General features: G+C 37.8%; 1 protein-coding gene across 2 annotated transcripts in view; it reads left to right on the top strand.

Annotated features, from left to right (window-relative positions):
* LOC131683879 (neuropeptide SIFamide receptor-like) overlaps positions 1-18,507 on the top strand; it is a 622,586-nt gene that overhangs the window by 591,423 nt on the left and 12,656 nt on the right. For both annotated transcript variants that reach the window (XM_058966252.1, XM_058966250.1), the window contains exons 4-5: positions 7,641-7,923; positions 7,987-8,321. In XM_058966252.1, the coding sequence (XP_058822235.1) occupies positions 7,641-7,923; positions 7,987-8,321 (618 nt within the window). The remainder of the gene's footprint in view (positions 1-7,640; positions 7,924-7,986; positions 8,322-18,507) is intronic.

Genomic DNA, 18,507 nt, shown 5'->3' with positions numbered 1-18,507 from the left:
ACGTCTAGATTTGATGTAATCTCGAAAAAAAATTAACGAAAATTTAACTTTGGTCATTTTTGCCTTTCTCATATAGAAAAGTTATGCAATCACTCTGAACATCGACAACCTAATCCTGGCCTAATTTTGTTGACGTATATAGATTTTCTGCATTTTAACAGGGGCGTAGCTAGGGGTATTTCTTTACAATGCAGAATGCAATTTACGCACTGACCCAGTACACGCGCTTAGTAGATGCCAAGCTACCACACGGAGTGTACTGGGGTGTCGGGCTCCACCATGAACAAGGTAATACCGACTAAACTTCATTGGGCTCCGCCATTCCATTGTTCTCCCCAGGGACTACCTCTCGGTATTACTTCTGGGGGATAGCTGTACTTGATGTACTCACTCACACTCGCTCACGCGTTCATACATCCTGTATGAGGCTAACTTGCGTCTTCGCTCTATCACACCGTGATTCACCTACTAACACTCCATGTGAGGCTTACTTTTGTGCTCATCCCTACCACGCCATGTGAGGCTTACCTGTGTGCCCATCTTTTTCGTACCTTCTGAGGCTTACTTTTATGCTCACCTCTAACATACCATGTGAGGCTGACTTGGATACTCACCCTATCACCTGATTCACTCTCAATCATACCACTTTATTACGCCCTGTCGCTCTCCCTTTTTCTTAAGCCCCACTTCTGACATACCATGTGAGGCTTACTTGGGTGCTCATCCTTCACTCCTCTGCCACGCCACGAAGTATTAATAGCGAAGTCCCAATATACTACGCTACGACCCTCACATCTTGGAATATACGCCTATTCACTCACTCTTCTGCCTTGCTTCGGGGTGGCTCGGTTTACCCCTTACGCGGTTGCCAGTCGCTGCGCCAAACCTGCCTCAGCATGAACAGACCATTCACTCACTTTTTCGCGCTCCAACTGACCAATCACTAGTTAGTCGTGCCCGTCGTCTGTTGTTCGGTGCGCCAGATTCTCTGTAGCCTGTAGGCAATCTGAGTGGTTGCAGTCGACACTGCGTTCCACTTCTCCACCGCTTGACACATCTGCTGAATAAGGGTATCAGGGGTTGTGTCCCAGCCACAGACGTCAAGCATTGCTCTCTTTTCGACGTCGAAGCGAGGACATACAAACAGTATGTGCTCGGCAGTTTCGTCAACACCTGGGCAGTCAGATGGGGGCCTCCGCGTGCCCGAACCTGTGGAGGTACTGTCGGAAGCAGCCATGGCCTGACAGGAACTGTGTTAGATGGATGTGACATTCCCCAAGGGGTCTACCCACCCAGCTCGATATATTAGATATCAGCCGGTGGGTCTACCTACCTTTCGAGGAGTTATCCCACTCACGCTGCTATCTCATGACCAAAGCCACCCTGGTGCGCTCGCGGGCTCCTCTATTGCCACGTTGCTCAAAGCACTCCTCATCTTCCCGGATGACCAGCCCGACTGGCATCATGCTCGCTATCACGCAGGATGCATCGTGTGACACCGTGCGGTAAGCAGATATCACTCTGAGGCACATCACGCGGTAGGTGCTCTCCAGTTTCTGCAGGTAACTGGTTACCCTCAGTGCTCTTGACCAGGACGGGCCGCCGTACCTGAGGATAGATACGGCAACGCCTGCCAGTAACCTACGTCTACTGGCGCACACCTTTGAGCTGTTGCACATCATCCTCGATAATGCTGCAACAGCAGTCGAAGCTCTTGCACGTATAGTTGACATGGCTGCCGAAGGTCAGCTTGTCGTCTATGATGACTCCGAGAGACTTCAGACCCCGCTGTGAAGTGATCGCGACTTCTCCCACCTGGATAACTGCATGTTGTGCCGACTTGCGGTTGTTGACGATAACCACCTCCGTCTTATGTTGAGCGAACTCCAGGCCTCTCGCACTCATCCATTCCGCCACAGTGTTGATCGCGTGTTCTGGGTCAGTTCTACCTCGGGGATTGACTCCCGTAGACCTCCAAGGTTACGTCGTCGCAAAGCCATAGCTAGCTAGGGGTATGCGATGGAGGGTTATACCCTCGCTATTACAAACCACCCTTCCCTAAACTTCCTCCTCTGCTCAAGTCCCCCATCAAAGTCCAACATATCCCCCTCAATTGACATCATCCACCCTCTTGAGACCCACCCCTCTCTCATTCCAACCACCATCGCCCAGTAGGCATACCAAGTTAGGGGGGGGGGGTTAAGTTGTAGGTTACTCACCCCTTTTACACACACCCCATCATAATACAAGTTAGCCGAAAAACAACATTGAGCTAGTGCTGATTAAGCTAATTAAGCATTATATATTTTTGTCTCAAACTGGGGCGGATCCAGAATAAAATTTTCTAGTGGGCCTGAAATTTCAAAAAACTAGAGATAGAGAGAGATAGAGTTTCGGTATATGGTCAAGGCTTCTGTCTGTCACGTTACATTTTTACGCATATTTCATAAGATAAGTCAGCAAAAACAATAAAACCATATTCTATCACAACTGCACATTATTAAGATCACTAAACCGCATATTTTTTCTACAGAAAGTTTTTTTCTATCATGAACCGTTTTCATTTTATTGTCATTTTGATACGTCTGTCACGTTAAACAATTTTCGCAGTTAGTTTGGAGGTTGCCCGACTAAATAGAAAAAGTCTGTTCCGTTGGCCCCCAAATTTGCATGAAAACAGTTTTAAGTTGAAGCTTAGAAAGCAAGGAAAAGTTAGAAATATAGTTTTCCTGAAGAAAAACTTTGTTTTCGATTTTATGGAGTATTCTCAATGATCTGTCACGTTACAACCAGAATCTGTCACGTTACAGTTCTGCATTTTCATTGAAGCAAGGATATCAAGACAATCGTACACAAATCATTCTTAATCTAGGAACTGAGTATTAACGGGAAATTTCATGTTTATTTTGAAAAACATATTGGTTTTGATGAACAAACGTGAAAAACTTTTGAAAAGGTCGTAATTTCACGAAGTAACATATTATGTCGAAAGAAAATCCAAAAAAACTTGAAAACATCTGCATTTTGAAGGATAATTTTTCGTGAGCATTTTGAATTGAAAACCCATTTGGAAATACATTCTATAACTAAATTATTTAAAGAAAAAAATTAAATGAAAATTCAAAATTAAAAGAATTATGGAAATGTGTTAAAACTTTTTATTGTTATTTTCTCTATGATGCAATTATATTTTAAAGTTTTTTTATTTGCAATTAAATTTTAAACGTGTTATGTTTTTTGCGTTTGGTATTTGTGAGTAATTTATTAAAAGGGCGTATTTTCACTACTAGATATTTTCGTTGAAAAAAATCAAAATATTTCGAAAAAAAATTCTTAAGAGCATTTTGCTTCGAAATTATATTTAGTATTAATATAGTATAAGAAAATTATATTCATGGCTGGCAAATACTAAGAAATTTAGAAGAATACTTGAAGTTAAAAATGTTTTCTTACTAATAACTTTCTAATAGTGCAATTATAGTTTCATCAGTTTACAGGCTTTCGTAAACAAAAAAACATTGTTTTTCTGTAATTGCATATTTGTATTTTTTACTTCTTTTTTACTTTTTTTTAAACGACAACAACAACAATTTTGAACAATTAATTCCCTAGAACTCGATATCTATATTTGCTGCACAAATGGCGATTTTCGAAAAATATATATTGAGAGTAGTGCATTCAAGATCTCATACGCCCTTTTTAAATATTACTGTTGAATAAAAATTGTTTGTTTAACATTGAATAATACTTAGTCTCCCATATACATGAAACGTAAAAGGTTTCATCAGAATCAAAGATGGTTACCAATATTGACGCAATTGAATCAAACTTGATAGAATTGCTTTACAGCAGAAAAAAAATCTGTCACGTTACATAAGATAAATTGTGTTTTCTTAAAAATTAATAAAACTTTAAAGTTTTCACAATACAGTTTCAAAAAGTAGACTCAAAATAGTAAGAAAAAATGCAGGTTAGACATTGTATGCATGCTGTTGGTGTGGTCCACAAAACTTTTTTGAATTTTTGATCCGTCACGTTACAAGTTATTTGGTTTCCATTACTTCACAACTGAAAATAAGCAATAATCCATATTCATCAAAATTTTTCAAGCAATGTCATCAAATTTAAATTAGACTACGATAGAAAAATTGTGGTTGCAAGAAAAAAGTTGAAAATATGGATTTTGTTTACCTTTTTATCTGCTTACGGTCTTTTAGTCACTTTCAGGTCATGCAAGTAGCATCAACAAACTTTCATAAATGACAGACATGAAATTTTTTTTTTTGGGATCACCATTCATATTTTTTAATATTAGAGGTTATATACATACGGAAAATAAACAGTTTGACGCAAAATTTGATAAAAAACAATTTCACCTGTGGTTGCCATTTTCGGAGCCTTGACCATATGGAGACAAATTGTTCTGCTTCAAAGTATCTGAAAGTATTTCTAAAGTCATCTTAATGAAAAATCAAAACTGCAAATCATTTTTTAATGAACACCCAAATTTTTTTGGGTCATTTTTTGTAAAATGAAAAGTATAAGACAAAGAGTTCCAGTGCCTTCGACAAAGTTTTTCAAAAGTTTGTTTTCTTCAATTTTCTTGAAGACAGCAAAACTCTATCTCGAACTATAAAAAATTAATTTTCTGAATTAAAAAAATAGAGCCGCCCTGGCCACTATTTACAATAATAGAAAAGTCAGTAAAGTGCAATATTTTATCATGAAAACGAAACATTATTTTTATTATGTTTACCGCCGTGAAAGTAATATAATATATATTCATGAAAAACCAAAATTTTAATATAAATTTTTCAGTTTTTATTTTTTCAACCTACTCTTCAGATATTTTTCAGAATTCTTAAAGACGAACATTTTCTTCTAACATATCAAAACTCTAGCTTCTATTATTCAAACGATATAAGCACTTAATATATCAAAAATAGATTTTTTAAATCAATTTTATGAAATTTTGAAAAAACAGCGTATTCGCCATTTTATAACTATAGTTGAAAAAAGGATTATCCTTTGTTTGTCCCAATGAATGATATTGTTGTTCCAGAGAACCCATTTTTGGCGAAAAAGTGCTCATAACTTTTCAACGAAATTAGTTAGATATGTGGTGCCACGAAACAAACTATTCGCCTTAAAGCAATCGAAAAGTTATCTGAAGACAGCTTCAGTTTTAAATCAATACCGCAAAAGTTATTCGAATAAAACAGTTTTCCTAAGAAACACCCTACCCTTCGATTTTGAATTTGCTGTAAATTAAAAAGTATGACAGATAGAACTTACATGTCTCCAGCAAACTTGTCCAAAAATTGTTGTTCTTCAACTTCACTGAGGGTCGTTCGGTTCTTGCTTGAATGATTCAAAAGTTATTTTTTTGATCTTGGTAAAATTAGAACCACCCTAACTGTTGTTTTAACAAAAAGAAGGGGCCTACACACTACGAAAACTGCTCTAAAGACTTAATAAGGCTAATTATTTCGTGGACTTGTTGATTTTTCCAGGTGAAAATGAAACAGCAAATTTTCCCATTTATCCACGTAACGTTTCAGCTTACTGTTCTTCAGCCATCGTCGGACGCCTACAAACATTTATTTAGCATTAATGTTAACATCAATTTGTTCACAAAAAATTGCAAAGCTAGCATTCACAAATTAAAGACAATTTACAATTAACTCACATAAACTTATATCACGCATCTCCATTCACTCATACTATCGTTCACTCTCCACCGCTGGGCGGGCGATTACTCTTCGACTGTCTGCGTTCCTCGCTATTCCAACACTGTCGAAGCTTGGTGACCAGACTATAAATTTGCATTCTGGACCACTGTGCATTGGCTTGCTAAGCCAAACTAAGTTTCGACTTCATTAATTCTGAGCGGCTTAATCATAACTCCTTTTAATGCGAGACATCTCGCAGGACTAGGGGTCTGCTCAGAATCAAAAACAATGCTTTCGTTTTTGGAGCTAACGTCAATCCGACGCTAGCGTAGTACTGTCACCAGAGTTAAAAATATTCAAATTCATTGAATGAAAATTGATCATATTCAGCCGCATTCATTTTCAATATTCAGTGACGCAGCTGAAAACGTCAAACGAACAAACCGCCTATTCATCCATGCAGATTTTCATTCGGCTCCGATTATTACACGAAGTGGCCGTACAGCAACGAATCAAACGCATCAAAGTAGGCCCTGGCACAATGTAAGTGATGATGATTGTTGTTTCATATGCTTTACCGGCATTTGAAAACATTTTCCTAGGTAATCAGTGAAATGAATATATTGTACGATATTCAACTGAATGAATAAGGATCGATATTTGAATGAATATTTTTTCTATTCACCGCGAGTCGCGTCAGGTTCATTTTCAGCTGTCAAAAAAGAGCTTCGATTATTTTTAACTCTGACTGTCACTAAGTTAGTGTCGGATTCGGATGAAACGAAGTCAAAACTCAAGTTCCATAACTAATTTAGTCGATTCATTTCCTGCTATTATTTCCAATAAAACATGATTTCACAAAAAATACAAATAGTTTTGTAATGAATTTGATGATCTAGTGCATAAACAACAAAACATGCACAATTTTGTTAAACATGTTAAACAAATACTGATTGGGCTACGGGAGTGGCACACTTTTTGTATACTGTATCTAACAATTTCACACAATTAGTACAATAATTCTACTGCATAATCAGGACTTCGTGTTAAACCTACCGTATTTTTAACATCTTTCTCGTTAAATTAAAGTAGTAATAATTGATAATTTCGCGAATTATGTTTTGTTTAATTGCATAATATTTGATAAAATTTGTAGTTCTTTTATGTGGTTCCTAGAAAGAATATGCAACCACTGCAGTGATCCACTGCGCAGATGATGGGTTATTATATTCTCATCATCATAGGAGAACAACACATGACAGACTACACATCACTATTCGTTTGCCTGGTAACTAATATTATCCGTACATATTCTGTAGTTGCTTCAATAATAATATTGAATTTCGAATGGTAAATAAATCGCGCAATGTTATTTGCTAAAAAACATTTCATTTTAACATTACGTACTTCTATTTATTAATAAGACTAACCCCTCTCACAATCAGTTGTAAGCATACTCTGGTTACCTTCGCAAACATGAGAAGAGATATACGCAAGCATCAATCAGAACCAGAATTATACACGCTAGGTGGTTTCGTTCGCCGTCCTGTTCATCATAATGAGCGGGTTCAGTGCAGTTTCCAGATCCGAATATCACAACCAACAGCGAAATGTCAAAGGGTTACACGGATCCGATGGGGTAAAGCTACCAACCGTCACCGCTATTTCTTCGTGTATTTTGCAACGTTTAAATTTTACGATGCTACCTTAAAGCTCCTGAAGAAAATTACTCTCGCTTTATCAGCAGTCAGCTTGCAACCTGTGCAAAATTCGTATAACACGGGTAAGAAGGGAAGAGAGAGCCTACACCCGGGCGTCCGGTGCCGATGTTAATTGGGTTCTCGATTGCACTATTTCTGCTAAGTGTTGTTTTTATGAACTAACCCCGCCTGCTTCCACAGAAACGTTGAAAATTTTAATATCTCCATTCCACTCATTTAACGAAAATATTTCAACCTCTAATTCCAGATTCCTCGCTATCTGGTGGCCGCTCAAGTTGCAGATTACGAAACGTCGTGCCCGATTCATGATTGTGTGCATTTGGATCATCGCGCTCAGCTCGACCATTCCGTGGGCTCTGTTCTTCGAACTGGTGCCCATCTTTCCGGAGGCGCCTGAAATTCAACTGTGCGTTGAAGTTTGGCCGCCTGGAACCGATGGCGCGCTGTACTTTCTGCTGGCAAACCTGGTTGCATGCTACCTGCTGCCGATGACACTCATCACCATTTGTTATATACTGATCTGGATCAAGGTAAGGTCGCAATTCTGCGAGTGCTTTCACCTGTTCAAACGGTGTTTGTTCCTTTTCTCACAGGTCTGGAGGCGATCCATTCCCGGCGACTCGAAAGACGCCCAGATGGATCGAATGCAGCAAAAGTCCAAGATCAAAGTTGTTAAGATGCTAGTTGTAGTTGTTATTCTATTTGTACTATCCTGGTTGCCACTGTACGTGATTTTTGCTCGAATTAAACTGGGCGGCGCACTGGAGAGCAGCGAAGAAGAGCTACTACAGATCGCGACTCCTATCGCACAATGGCTCGGAGCGTCCAACTCGTGCATCAACCCGATCCTGTATGCATTCTTCAATAAAAAGTACCGAAAGGGATTCGCTGCCATCATCCGATCGAGGAAGTGTTGCGGACGGTTGAGGTTTGTACAATTGCAGAATTTTATTCTCGAGCTCATTACACTAAAACCTCGGTCTAATAATCTTTTCCTTATGCAATATTTAATTTATTTTTTTCTACTCAACCTACTAACGTATTCAGTGAAACCAGTTTCAATTCATCTAATGGTGCAACTATGCCTTTCTCAGTCATTAACACTAAGATTTCATGGTTGGTTATGTTCATTATAAACTTTCAAATGTATATATTACATTTTAAATGTACATGACAACTATACACAGGAATAAAAATTAATATTAGAGTTCTAAAATTTTGTTAAAAAAGAAAGGCCAAACTGAAAAATCGAGCCACTAGAAACAGTGATTGGCGGTTCGAGACTTAGTTGGACGTCATTTTCTGCTGGCGGAAGAAGAAGGGTACTGTTCGCACCACGTCTAGGAACGCCCAAATAATCTAAACGCCTGAAATAGTTTACGAAAAATTTTCGAAACAGCCACGGTAAAGTAGGGTGGGGTCAAGTAGGTCACACGGTAAAAAATTGTCACGTTTAATTTAAATGATTTTACACTTGAATCAGTTTATCATGCATCACTAACAATTGAAGTGATTTAGCGTTGATTTTTTAAGGATGCATAACTCCTATCAAAATGACCTGGTCTTTGAAAGCTATTTAATAGAAATGATCTTTAAATTGAAATGAATATCCGTTGAATTCGCACCACTGTACTAATCTATTGAATTTGAGTGGTTTCATCTTTAATTACAATTGTCAAAGGTACCAAAACACTAACGTCTTTAACCGATTACAAACATATGTTTGTAAATAGGAGCAAAAATGGATAAGTTGCATTTCCAAAGTAATGTAGAACGTGAGTATTATATAATGTACTTGTGGATAATGTATGCAATTATTTATTCTCAGGTAACATTTATAATGGGATATGCCGTAAGAAATGTGTATATAGTTAAATGTAGGATCAATCAGAAGCAATGTGCAACTCATTTCAAATGGAAGTGTTTTGCTGTTGATTTCGTAGTTCTTTGATATGATCTATTCCAATAGATTGACACATCGTATTGAAATGTTGGGCAAGTAGTGCGAAATCAACTGCAAATCACTTTCCATTAGCGTGACGATTTTTTACCGTGCAGTTTTTTTGGCGAGCTCGCGCGATGATATTTTTGCACTGTTTTTGACAAACAAGTATTCGTTGGAAAGGTTTTATATCTGGAAACATTTTAGCAGAAATGATTTTATGCCTGGCTAAATATTTTTCAAGCTATATCCAATATGGCGAAGGTACGTTTTTTTAAATCTGTGGGTACGATAGGTTATCCTATTTGAGGTTAAGGTGAAGATATGTGGAAGCCAGGAACACACGCTTGTTGCTAGGCACCAACCCAGGGTCAACTTGACAGATAGTGCTTGTTTCATATATGTACCACCAATTTGATGGTGGCGCTAGTATGCCTTCTCTGTACGAGTACCACGAACAACGACACGAAAAAGTTTCAAGAGAAAAGCGTGTTTCGTTACGTGTGTTATGAACGCCGTCAATGCGGCCAGAACAATATTTGGAAAAAGCGTGTTCCAAAATGTGGATAAAGAAAACAATTATTAGAGAATAAATTTATCACTGATTGGAAACCGTCAGCAAAGTTACATAAATCTTATTATAAATTTAGCTGGAAGTCGTTGTTTTTAGCAACCGGCTCTCTTCCTTCCTAAAAATGTTTTGGTTTTCTTGTTGTGTGAAGTTTGTAATCGGTAAATATAAAACCATATAAATATAACACCAATATAAATGAACCATAAATGAAAACATTTTGGCCAATAAATCACCAAGCTTAACAATACGTGAACCTGAAAGTTCGTTGAAAACGTCAAGAATTCTAGTATTTAGATCGGGAGAATAAACAATATACGTAGGATTTTCTACACATTTAGCAAAATTGGTTTTGAATAAAATTTGTGTGCTTTTATCAGAATTCTGGCAGCACACCGGTACTGCTCAGTTTCAGCAAGAATGCTGCCGGGAATGTACAATTTTGTTCGACTCCGGCCAGAGTTTTGTTAGACTTTTGCAATAATTCTCGGCCCTATTCTGCGTGGCGTGTGACGTGAGATAACTAATCTCACCTCACTCTACGTGACTTTTCTCACCCAATTTTGAATGGGGAATGAGGACAGTTTCTAATGTGAACAGCAAAATAAATTTGATATTAGAAATGCTTAAATTGTTTATGTTTTAGATATGGAAAATAGTAAATGGGATAAGCCTTTTTCAAATTTTGCTTCATTCGAGCCGCCATGACATCACCTAATCACCACAAAATTTGCTTATGAGTCCAATATATGGGAGCTGTCAAGTTGTCCCCGGGCTGCTAGGCACCGCACAAAATAAGAGCTATAGAAGGAATTCCGTCAAAAATTCGGGTTGATTGTATAGGAAAATGTTTTAGCTTCCTCAAGTAGCAGTTTCGTGGTACACCGGCAAGGTTAGTGTATTGAAAAACGTATTTTTATATTTTTTACATTTTAACGACATTCAATTAGCTAGAGATTACTGGGTAGGGAAAGTTATGAAAATTAGAGCCATAGTACTCAAGTGAAAGCAAGGATGTGAAGTAAACAGATCGGAAAACTAGAAGTGGCAGGGCCATTAGAACAGGCTTAATATCGTACGGGCTTAATCTTTGTCTTCTGTTAATGAGGGTCGAGCTTAGGCAGTATAACTACGAATCACCCGAGTTCACTAACATGACTTCTTCGGTGTCCTCGTCATGGCCAGAGTGTGGAATTGTAGTTGTGCATTCCGTGGTTGCTTAGCTGTGCAACGGCCACATTCGCTCTTCGGAGAATTTTTCTGGATTCCTTTTCCTTCTCTTTTTCGTCTATGTTTTTTTGATTATCTACCTCAACTATACCTTAAATTATTAACTTAACTCACGCGAAATATCTGACGCGCTTTCATAGATGACGAGCATTTTCCTTTCACACGAGCATGTATTGTTTCAAACGGAACCTTGAATTATTTAGGGGCTGATCGAATACTGGCGCCGTCTTAAGCAGATGCAATTGCGTTCTTTATATCCTCTTCACTTCGTTTTGGCGTATTTCGCACAAAATTTCGTACAATTCTCCTGTCAAAATAATTCAAATTTACATTATAGTAGTGATCTATAGTACTCCCAAACGGCTGACCTATCGTGTCCCCAAGCATATGTTTCATGTTGATGTACGTATTTTTTCCAAAAACAAAAATATCGAATTCATCATTAATTTTTACATAAAAAAAACTCATTTTTTTACTTTGATTAAATGTACTGTACCGAGGACAAAAGATAATGCGTTTTCGCCGAACAACACACGAAAACATAAACAACGCCGTAACTAATACAGCTGATCCACTGTAACAGCCGAAATAACAATCGTCAACGATGTTCACTACCGTGTATCTAATTTACACAACATGAGCGACCTCTGCAATGACATAGCGAAGATCATGCCCTATGTATACCTATTGAACCACCATAGCTATTTGACCCCATTCTACTCTACCGAGAGAAATTTTGTCGCCGTGGAACGCTCAGTCGGAGTAGGATAACATCCGGGTTGATCTCGTTAAAGCTGGAAGCTAAATGGCTCAAGGAAGCGGATGTCGGCGTCGGGGGAAATTCCTCCGTAGGGGAATTAACGGTCGGAGTAAGGTGGGATTATCCAGGTAGATCATGATGAGGCCGGGAGCTGAATGACTGACGGAAAAATGAGCTAAATGGCTCAAGGAATTACGGGAACGAGAGCAAAGCCGCGACGTAATAGATGGAGACAAGAAGCAAGAGAAAAGTCGAGAGTTATATCAAAGCTCATAGGTCAAGCCATTCCAAGAACCAAGTTGGGCTCTGAGATACAGCAGAAAAACTACAAGAAGGCAGCCCTATGGGGTTGCACGAACTGTAGACGTAGGACTATACTACTTAATGTAAAATATTTATTTTCTTAGTACATTTATAGCCGTAAGCTCAAACGCGTACTAACTATTTTTAAACCGGACTAACTTTTAAACCGGCCTAAACTATTTGGTAAGCTTGAACCAAACGATGCTGTCATTTATATGGCTGCGTTCTGATCTGCGATACACGACAATGTTAAAAAAACAACAAATTCATGTTAAAGAAAATGAGTGAATTAGACAACATGGAGAATAGTTTTTCATTCCGATATTTTCTTGCAGTAAAATAGCTTTTCTTCGTCATATGTCTCGTTCCATAGCGTGTGAGAACAATTTTGTCAACATGTAACCGATATGTTTCTGAACTTGGAACTTTAACTTGGTGGATAGTTTATAGTTGGCCGATGATGTACAGCATTTTGTAGTGACATAATATTCAATGCACAAAAGAAAATAAGTTTGAGGTTGTTGAACCATCGTTTGTAACTGGTGCCATGATAGTTATTTTAAACTTTGGTTAAAAAATTGGTTGAAATATTTCAATTCGAATTCAAAATGAACTGTGAATGTCATTCTAATTGAACATGATACCAGTCGACACGGGGGGAGGATATTTATATTCGTTTCAAGTGAATTTTCACAAATTTGGAATAAATTTCAATTATAAATAAAGGTTTGATCACATTCTGCGAATTAAAATTGAACACGTTTTTTTCAGCAAAGCTAAAATAAAAAGTAAATAAAGGTCAAACAAAAAATTAAACTTTGACAGAATGATCATTTTAAATTTACAAGTGTTATATTTCATATTTTTGGTTGCACTGTGGCAGACAGAGAATATAGATATATTTCTGTAATGCATCAATGCAGATTGGAACGATTTTATTTGCTAACAAAATTTCCATTAAAACAGAAATGAAAGTTTTGAGCATCCTAGTAATATATTTTTACGAACAAATATATTGATCACCGATTTACTCATATAGGAAAAATATGTATATTTAAAATCTTTTATTTAATCTTAGCTTAAAGTATTTATGGAGTTATTTTGTAAGCAGTTAACATTCTGATTCAATTTGTGAACTGGGAGTGAAAATAAGAAAATTTATAAAATAGTGCATTTTACGATCTACAGCCTATTGTCATTTATTTGGATCTATCCAATGAAAAAAACTAATTTGTTTCGTTATTCACTTTTTTATGTGAGATACGACAGATATATGGGCAATAATTCGTGATAACTATAGTTACTATATTCATAGTTGGGCGGAGACACTGAGCGGAGCCAATTATACATGTCAAATGCCGGAGCCAATCGAGCATGACGTCACATGACATGCTCTCCTTGGAAAAGGTATTGTGATTATGGTCATAATTATTTTACTCTTTCCTTGTGTTATCTATGAAGAGAAACGAAAAGAACAAGACTTTTTTCTGTAACACCAAGAGATATTCGCACAAGTATGAAATCATTATATCCTCGAATTGTTTTTTTCTATTCGTACCTGTAAAGTTCTTACTCACACCGCAATGAAATTATTACGCTAGAGCTTGAACATTCGCATGGGATGCCAGTGTTTTCTTCCTGAAATAAGAGCTGCCAGTTTTCCGGCCTTTGTGTCCGCCTAACTCTGAATATAGTAGCTCTAGTGATAACATGTTGTTGATTTATATTAAGGAATTAAATGATCCCACTTATTCTCATAGCGATATGTACAACAATTCTTATTGCAGTTTTGATTCTAATTCGCAAAAACAACTTTGATCTGAATATGCGATAATCGGTTCGATTTATCCAAATGTGCTCTCCTGTAACTCTTCGATGAGCAATTGGAATCAAGGAGAAGGAAAGAACAGAGAAATCAAAAATACAGGTAAATATAGTTCGACGGTGCTTCTCTTTCCTACCTGATAAAACTGGCTTATTTATTGCGAGCATATTTATCCAGAAGAAAGCTGAAGAGAGGATTGAAAATAACTCCAAGGATTGAAAGAGCTTCTCTAACATTATATAAACAGTTCAGCCAAATCTGACTATTTCAAATTAAATCAAATGCTTACAGAACAATAATGGAACCTTACCTTTTTTGGAAACGTTTGTATTAGTTGCTGTTCTGCAGCACATGAAAAAGCCAACAACAAAAAATTATTTGCTTCACGTAATTATGTGGTCCTTGGAAAAGAAATCTGACATTTTAGCCTGGTGGGGCTTATTATATCATCCTACCCAACTACTCCACTCACCATGCATATAGAATTCGGCAGTCCTACTTTGCTGAAAATGAAGTAATTCAAATTATCAGCACGATTACCTAATCAATCCTGAAATACAAAAAGTTCAGTAATTGAGCTGAGAATTTGACAATTTCAAAAGTTGATTTTCAGCGAAGTAAATCTGTCAAATGGGTTAAATCCAAATTGCTCAGCTTTCAACATCTTGGATTGCTAAAACCTTAAGTTCAACGAAATTTTGCGACGTCATGCGAAAATTGAGAAAGTTTCAAATCCCGGTTACAAAATTACAATTAATTATTTCCTATAGTCTCAATCTATCTGATAATCAATTGACAGATATGACTTAACGAATTCAACCTAACACTTGATGCAGACAGTGAATCTTCAGGAGGCACCTCGACAAAATGCGGTGTAAACCGTAACTCAAAATTTCCTGGACCAATCGTACAGAATTTTGCACAGTTTTTCTTCTTCTCCTTTATTGCCCAGGTAACTACAAGAGCTTGTTGCAAAATACCTAATATTATTATTTTTTCTATAGCATTTTCATCGTTTTTAGCACTAATCGGACTTTGGCTTCAAAGTGCTACGAAAAGTTCGAAAATCAACCAAGAAATAAAAGCTCCATTAGTTACTTGTGGAGTGATGTTAAAAACAACTATGCAAATGTATCAACGATTGGTCCAGCAGATTTTGAGTTATGGTGTACACCGCAAAACCAGTTTTCGACGTGGCATCCGACTGAATAGACAAATAATCTTTGTATCAAAAAAAATTAAGGAATCCAATTTTTTGCCGATAATACCTTACGCAACCCCCCTTAAGTTCCGACACGATTTGGGCGATTCTTCCGCATTCATCTTTTTGTGTCATTTTGCCAAGTCATCTGTCCAGTCTCAACTTTCACAACTTCTTTCATACCCTGTGCATTTCTGTTCTATCACTAAGAATTAAACGACAATTTGTCAACAGTGGAAATGCTAATCGTCCAAGTTTGATGGAAAATTATAAATAGTGAAACAATATAAGCAAGCTTGGATATTATTTAAATAACGATCAAAATGAGAATATTTGTAGCAGATTGTTTGCCGTCATATTTAAAAGTGTTACTTAGATTGTATGGCTTGGCTTTATTAACAAACTTTTATTTAAACATAGTTTGAACTCTTTCGAAAACAGTAAAAATGTAAGTAAACTTCCACTTGCTTATTGTGTTCTTTGTGAGAAAATATAACTATAAAAGGGTACAAATTGTGATTATATATTTTTTTCTTTTCCTCTTGTTAAACTAAATAAAAAATTGTGGTCAAATTAAACAACTTCACTCATTTTTATAGCCATAAGTAAACTAACAAACGAAAACAGTTTTTTTTAATGCAACTCTGCATCCAATTATAAAATTTCGTTCGGCGGTTAGCTTCAAGATGATTCGACTTCTGCTAACCTGCAATATAACTCTTCGACGTGGCGTTTTGAAATGAGCGTGTAGCACCTTATAGATAGGACGATAAAGAATATAAAAAAGTAGCATTTAAAACTCGATTATACCTGTTTTTCATACGGGATAAAACTTGCTTACTTGCCCTCATATGGTTTCTGTGCAACGTGGGCCATAATATTGCACATAAAGGTCGAAAAATTGATTCAAATTATTGAGATGTATGCAAGAGGAATATGGCGGCCTTTTACACTGTTTTCATTTAGCTTCAGGATGCAGCCATTTCTGCAATGACAGGTACTAACGTCTTAGACCGGACTAAACTCAGGCCTAAAATCAAAGATTGTACCGTGTGGCTGTACCAACTTGCTTCAAGCTTACCGCCATTAGAGTAATAATAAATCAATTATATTTCTTACGTATATTTTGAGCACAACCAATCAACATCGAATGTTACATATTGAACCAAACCTTCTTGGTTATCAGGTCATTTCATTTGTAGTAGGTAGTCGAATCCAATTAAACTTATTTGAGAAGATCTGAAGAAAGAAGACAGAACACCGTGATCGAACTAATATCTGGAACTAAATCTGTATATCACAAGATCATGAGTCAACGCTAATGATGATGGTTAGAGCGAAAGGAACAACTAGTACCACGACACTATGTTAAACGTGTTTGCAAATGGAGCTCGAATGTACAAGTGCGTACAAATAATTGTGTTCGAGATTGAACATAAAAGCGTACTGGAAACGAGCATAACACAAAAAGCGTAATGTTTGAACGGACAAATTCAGTCGCGTGTTGGACGGCCAGGTACCTCCACAGCCAGTGTAATGGATTTCTAACTCAGTTACACTGTCTGTGAAAACACACAGCGCAGTGATCTGCTCAGCCACCCGTTCGACAGACAACTGCGCTTGTCCGGCCAAATCCGTTCTTTAAATAGTCGATGATGACGTCATTCATAGAAGCGTAGCGCGCTAGGTACACAAATCTGTTGTGCCGGACTTGGAAAGCGCTATCTTCTGTGTGTAAATGAGCGATATTTTGACTAGGTTGCACGTTATTTATATTTTTAATGCCATGATATCAAAAGTCCTTGGGTTTATCTATTGGAATCTATTCTTAGAAGTATTTCGGGACGATATGTGCAAAAAATTTGAAAATTTATCGTGAGATGGCTGAATTATGTGCGTTTAAAATTGGACCACTTTTCGTTACATACCATTATTGTAGATTTTGCAAAGTGCACCCCCATATCGAAAACAAAGACGTAGTCCTACGTCAAAAATAGGTGCGACAAAAGCGCAATGAGTCCCCCACGAAGTAATATATCTTGACGTATTTTCGTGGGAAAGAAGGGCTTAAAAAATGGGGAGTGTTTTAGTAGTTAGGTACGAAAGTGAGTTGTGAGTCCCAAACAGTGCCAATACACTACAGGCTAGGCTTTTGAAGCTTTTTAAACCTTACTATACAAAATCCATACAAGATATCATTTTCAGGAAGTGGTTTATTGCGCAGATGAAGGCTTTGTAACCACCAAATCTCGATCGATTTACAGAAATGCTCGATAAGCTGACAGAAGAGCTTATCGATCGGAGACCAGTCGTTACAGTGAGCGATTTCAACGCTTGGGCAGTAGAATAGGGCAGCCGCTTCACTAACTCAAGCGAAAGTAGTCCACTCGGGGCCTTTGCAAATCTGAAGGTAGATGTTGCATACGATGGTACAACCAGCACCTACTTGAGCTTGAGCTTGAGCTTGTGCGACCACCCCTGGCTGCTACTCCGTTATCGACCGGGACTAGCTGAAGTTGCACAGGGAATCAGTAGATAATTATGCTTGGGAGTAGCGAAACATCTTTCAATGTGCAACTCCTGGTAATCCTAAAGTGTTTTTTGATCAATACCGGCGCCGGCCAGGCCCGAACGTAGATCGCGGAAGGAAAGGGAAGGAATGGTTAGTCCGATACTTGCTTTTGCTAGAGGCCGTATATACTACTGCGCACTGAACAAGTATCACGGGAGGAGGATATTTTTGTTAGTAAGAGTATAGAAGTTGGATCTACTTCTTCTTTAGCGACGCCAGAGAGATGATTCCACTACCTGGACTAGATATCGAGCCACCAATTTCATGAATCGGGGACCAACGGCTTTACTTCCCTTCGGAAGGAAGACGTGACCACAGATTTTTTCACCTCAGAAAAAATCTCAACGACCTCGGCTGGAATTCAGGCCAACTGGAATGAGTGGCGGTCACGCTTATCACTCAACCACCGGCGCCGTCAGATGGTACAACCAGCACCTACTGCCGGAAAAATCGAGAATCAGTTATTGACGTTACCTTCTGCAGCCCCGGGCTGGCAGGATGATTGAATTGGAGAGTATGCGAGGAATACACCCACAACGACCACAAAGCGATCCGGTACGCTATCGGAAGCAATAGACAGTCAAAAGTGCGTGTGACTCAATCAAACGAGCGGAGATGGAAAAAACGAAGTTCGACAAAAGAATCTTCACTGAAGCGCTGAGACGTGATTGCAATCACCTGTACTTCAGTGCAATGCAGCCATGCCAAGG

This window comes from Topomyia yanbarensis, chromosome 2 (genome assembly GCF_030247195.1).
Source record: "Topomyia yanbarensis strain Yona2022 chromosome 2, ASM3024719v1, whole genome shotgun sequence".
Lineage (NCBI taxonomy): Eukaryota > Metazoa > Arthropoda > Insecta > Diptera > Culicidae > Topomyia > Topomyia yanbarensis.
This window is presented reverse-complemented; position numbering and strand designations above follow the sequence as displayed.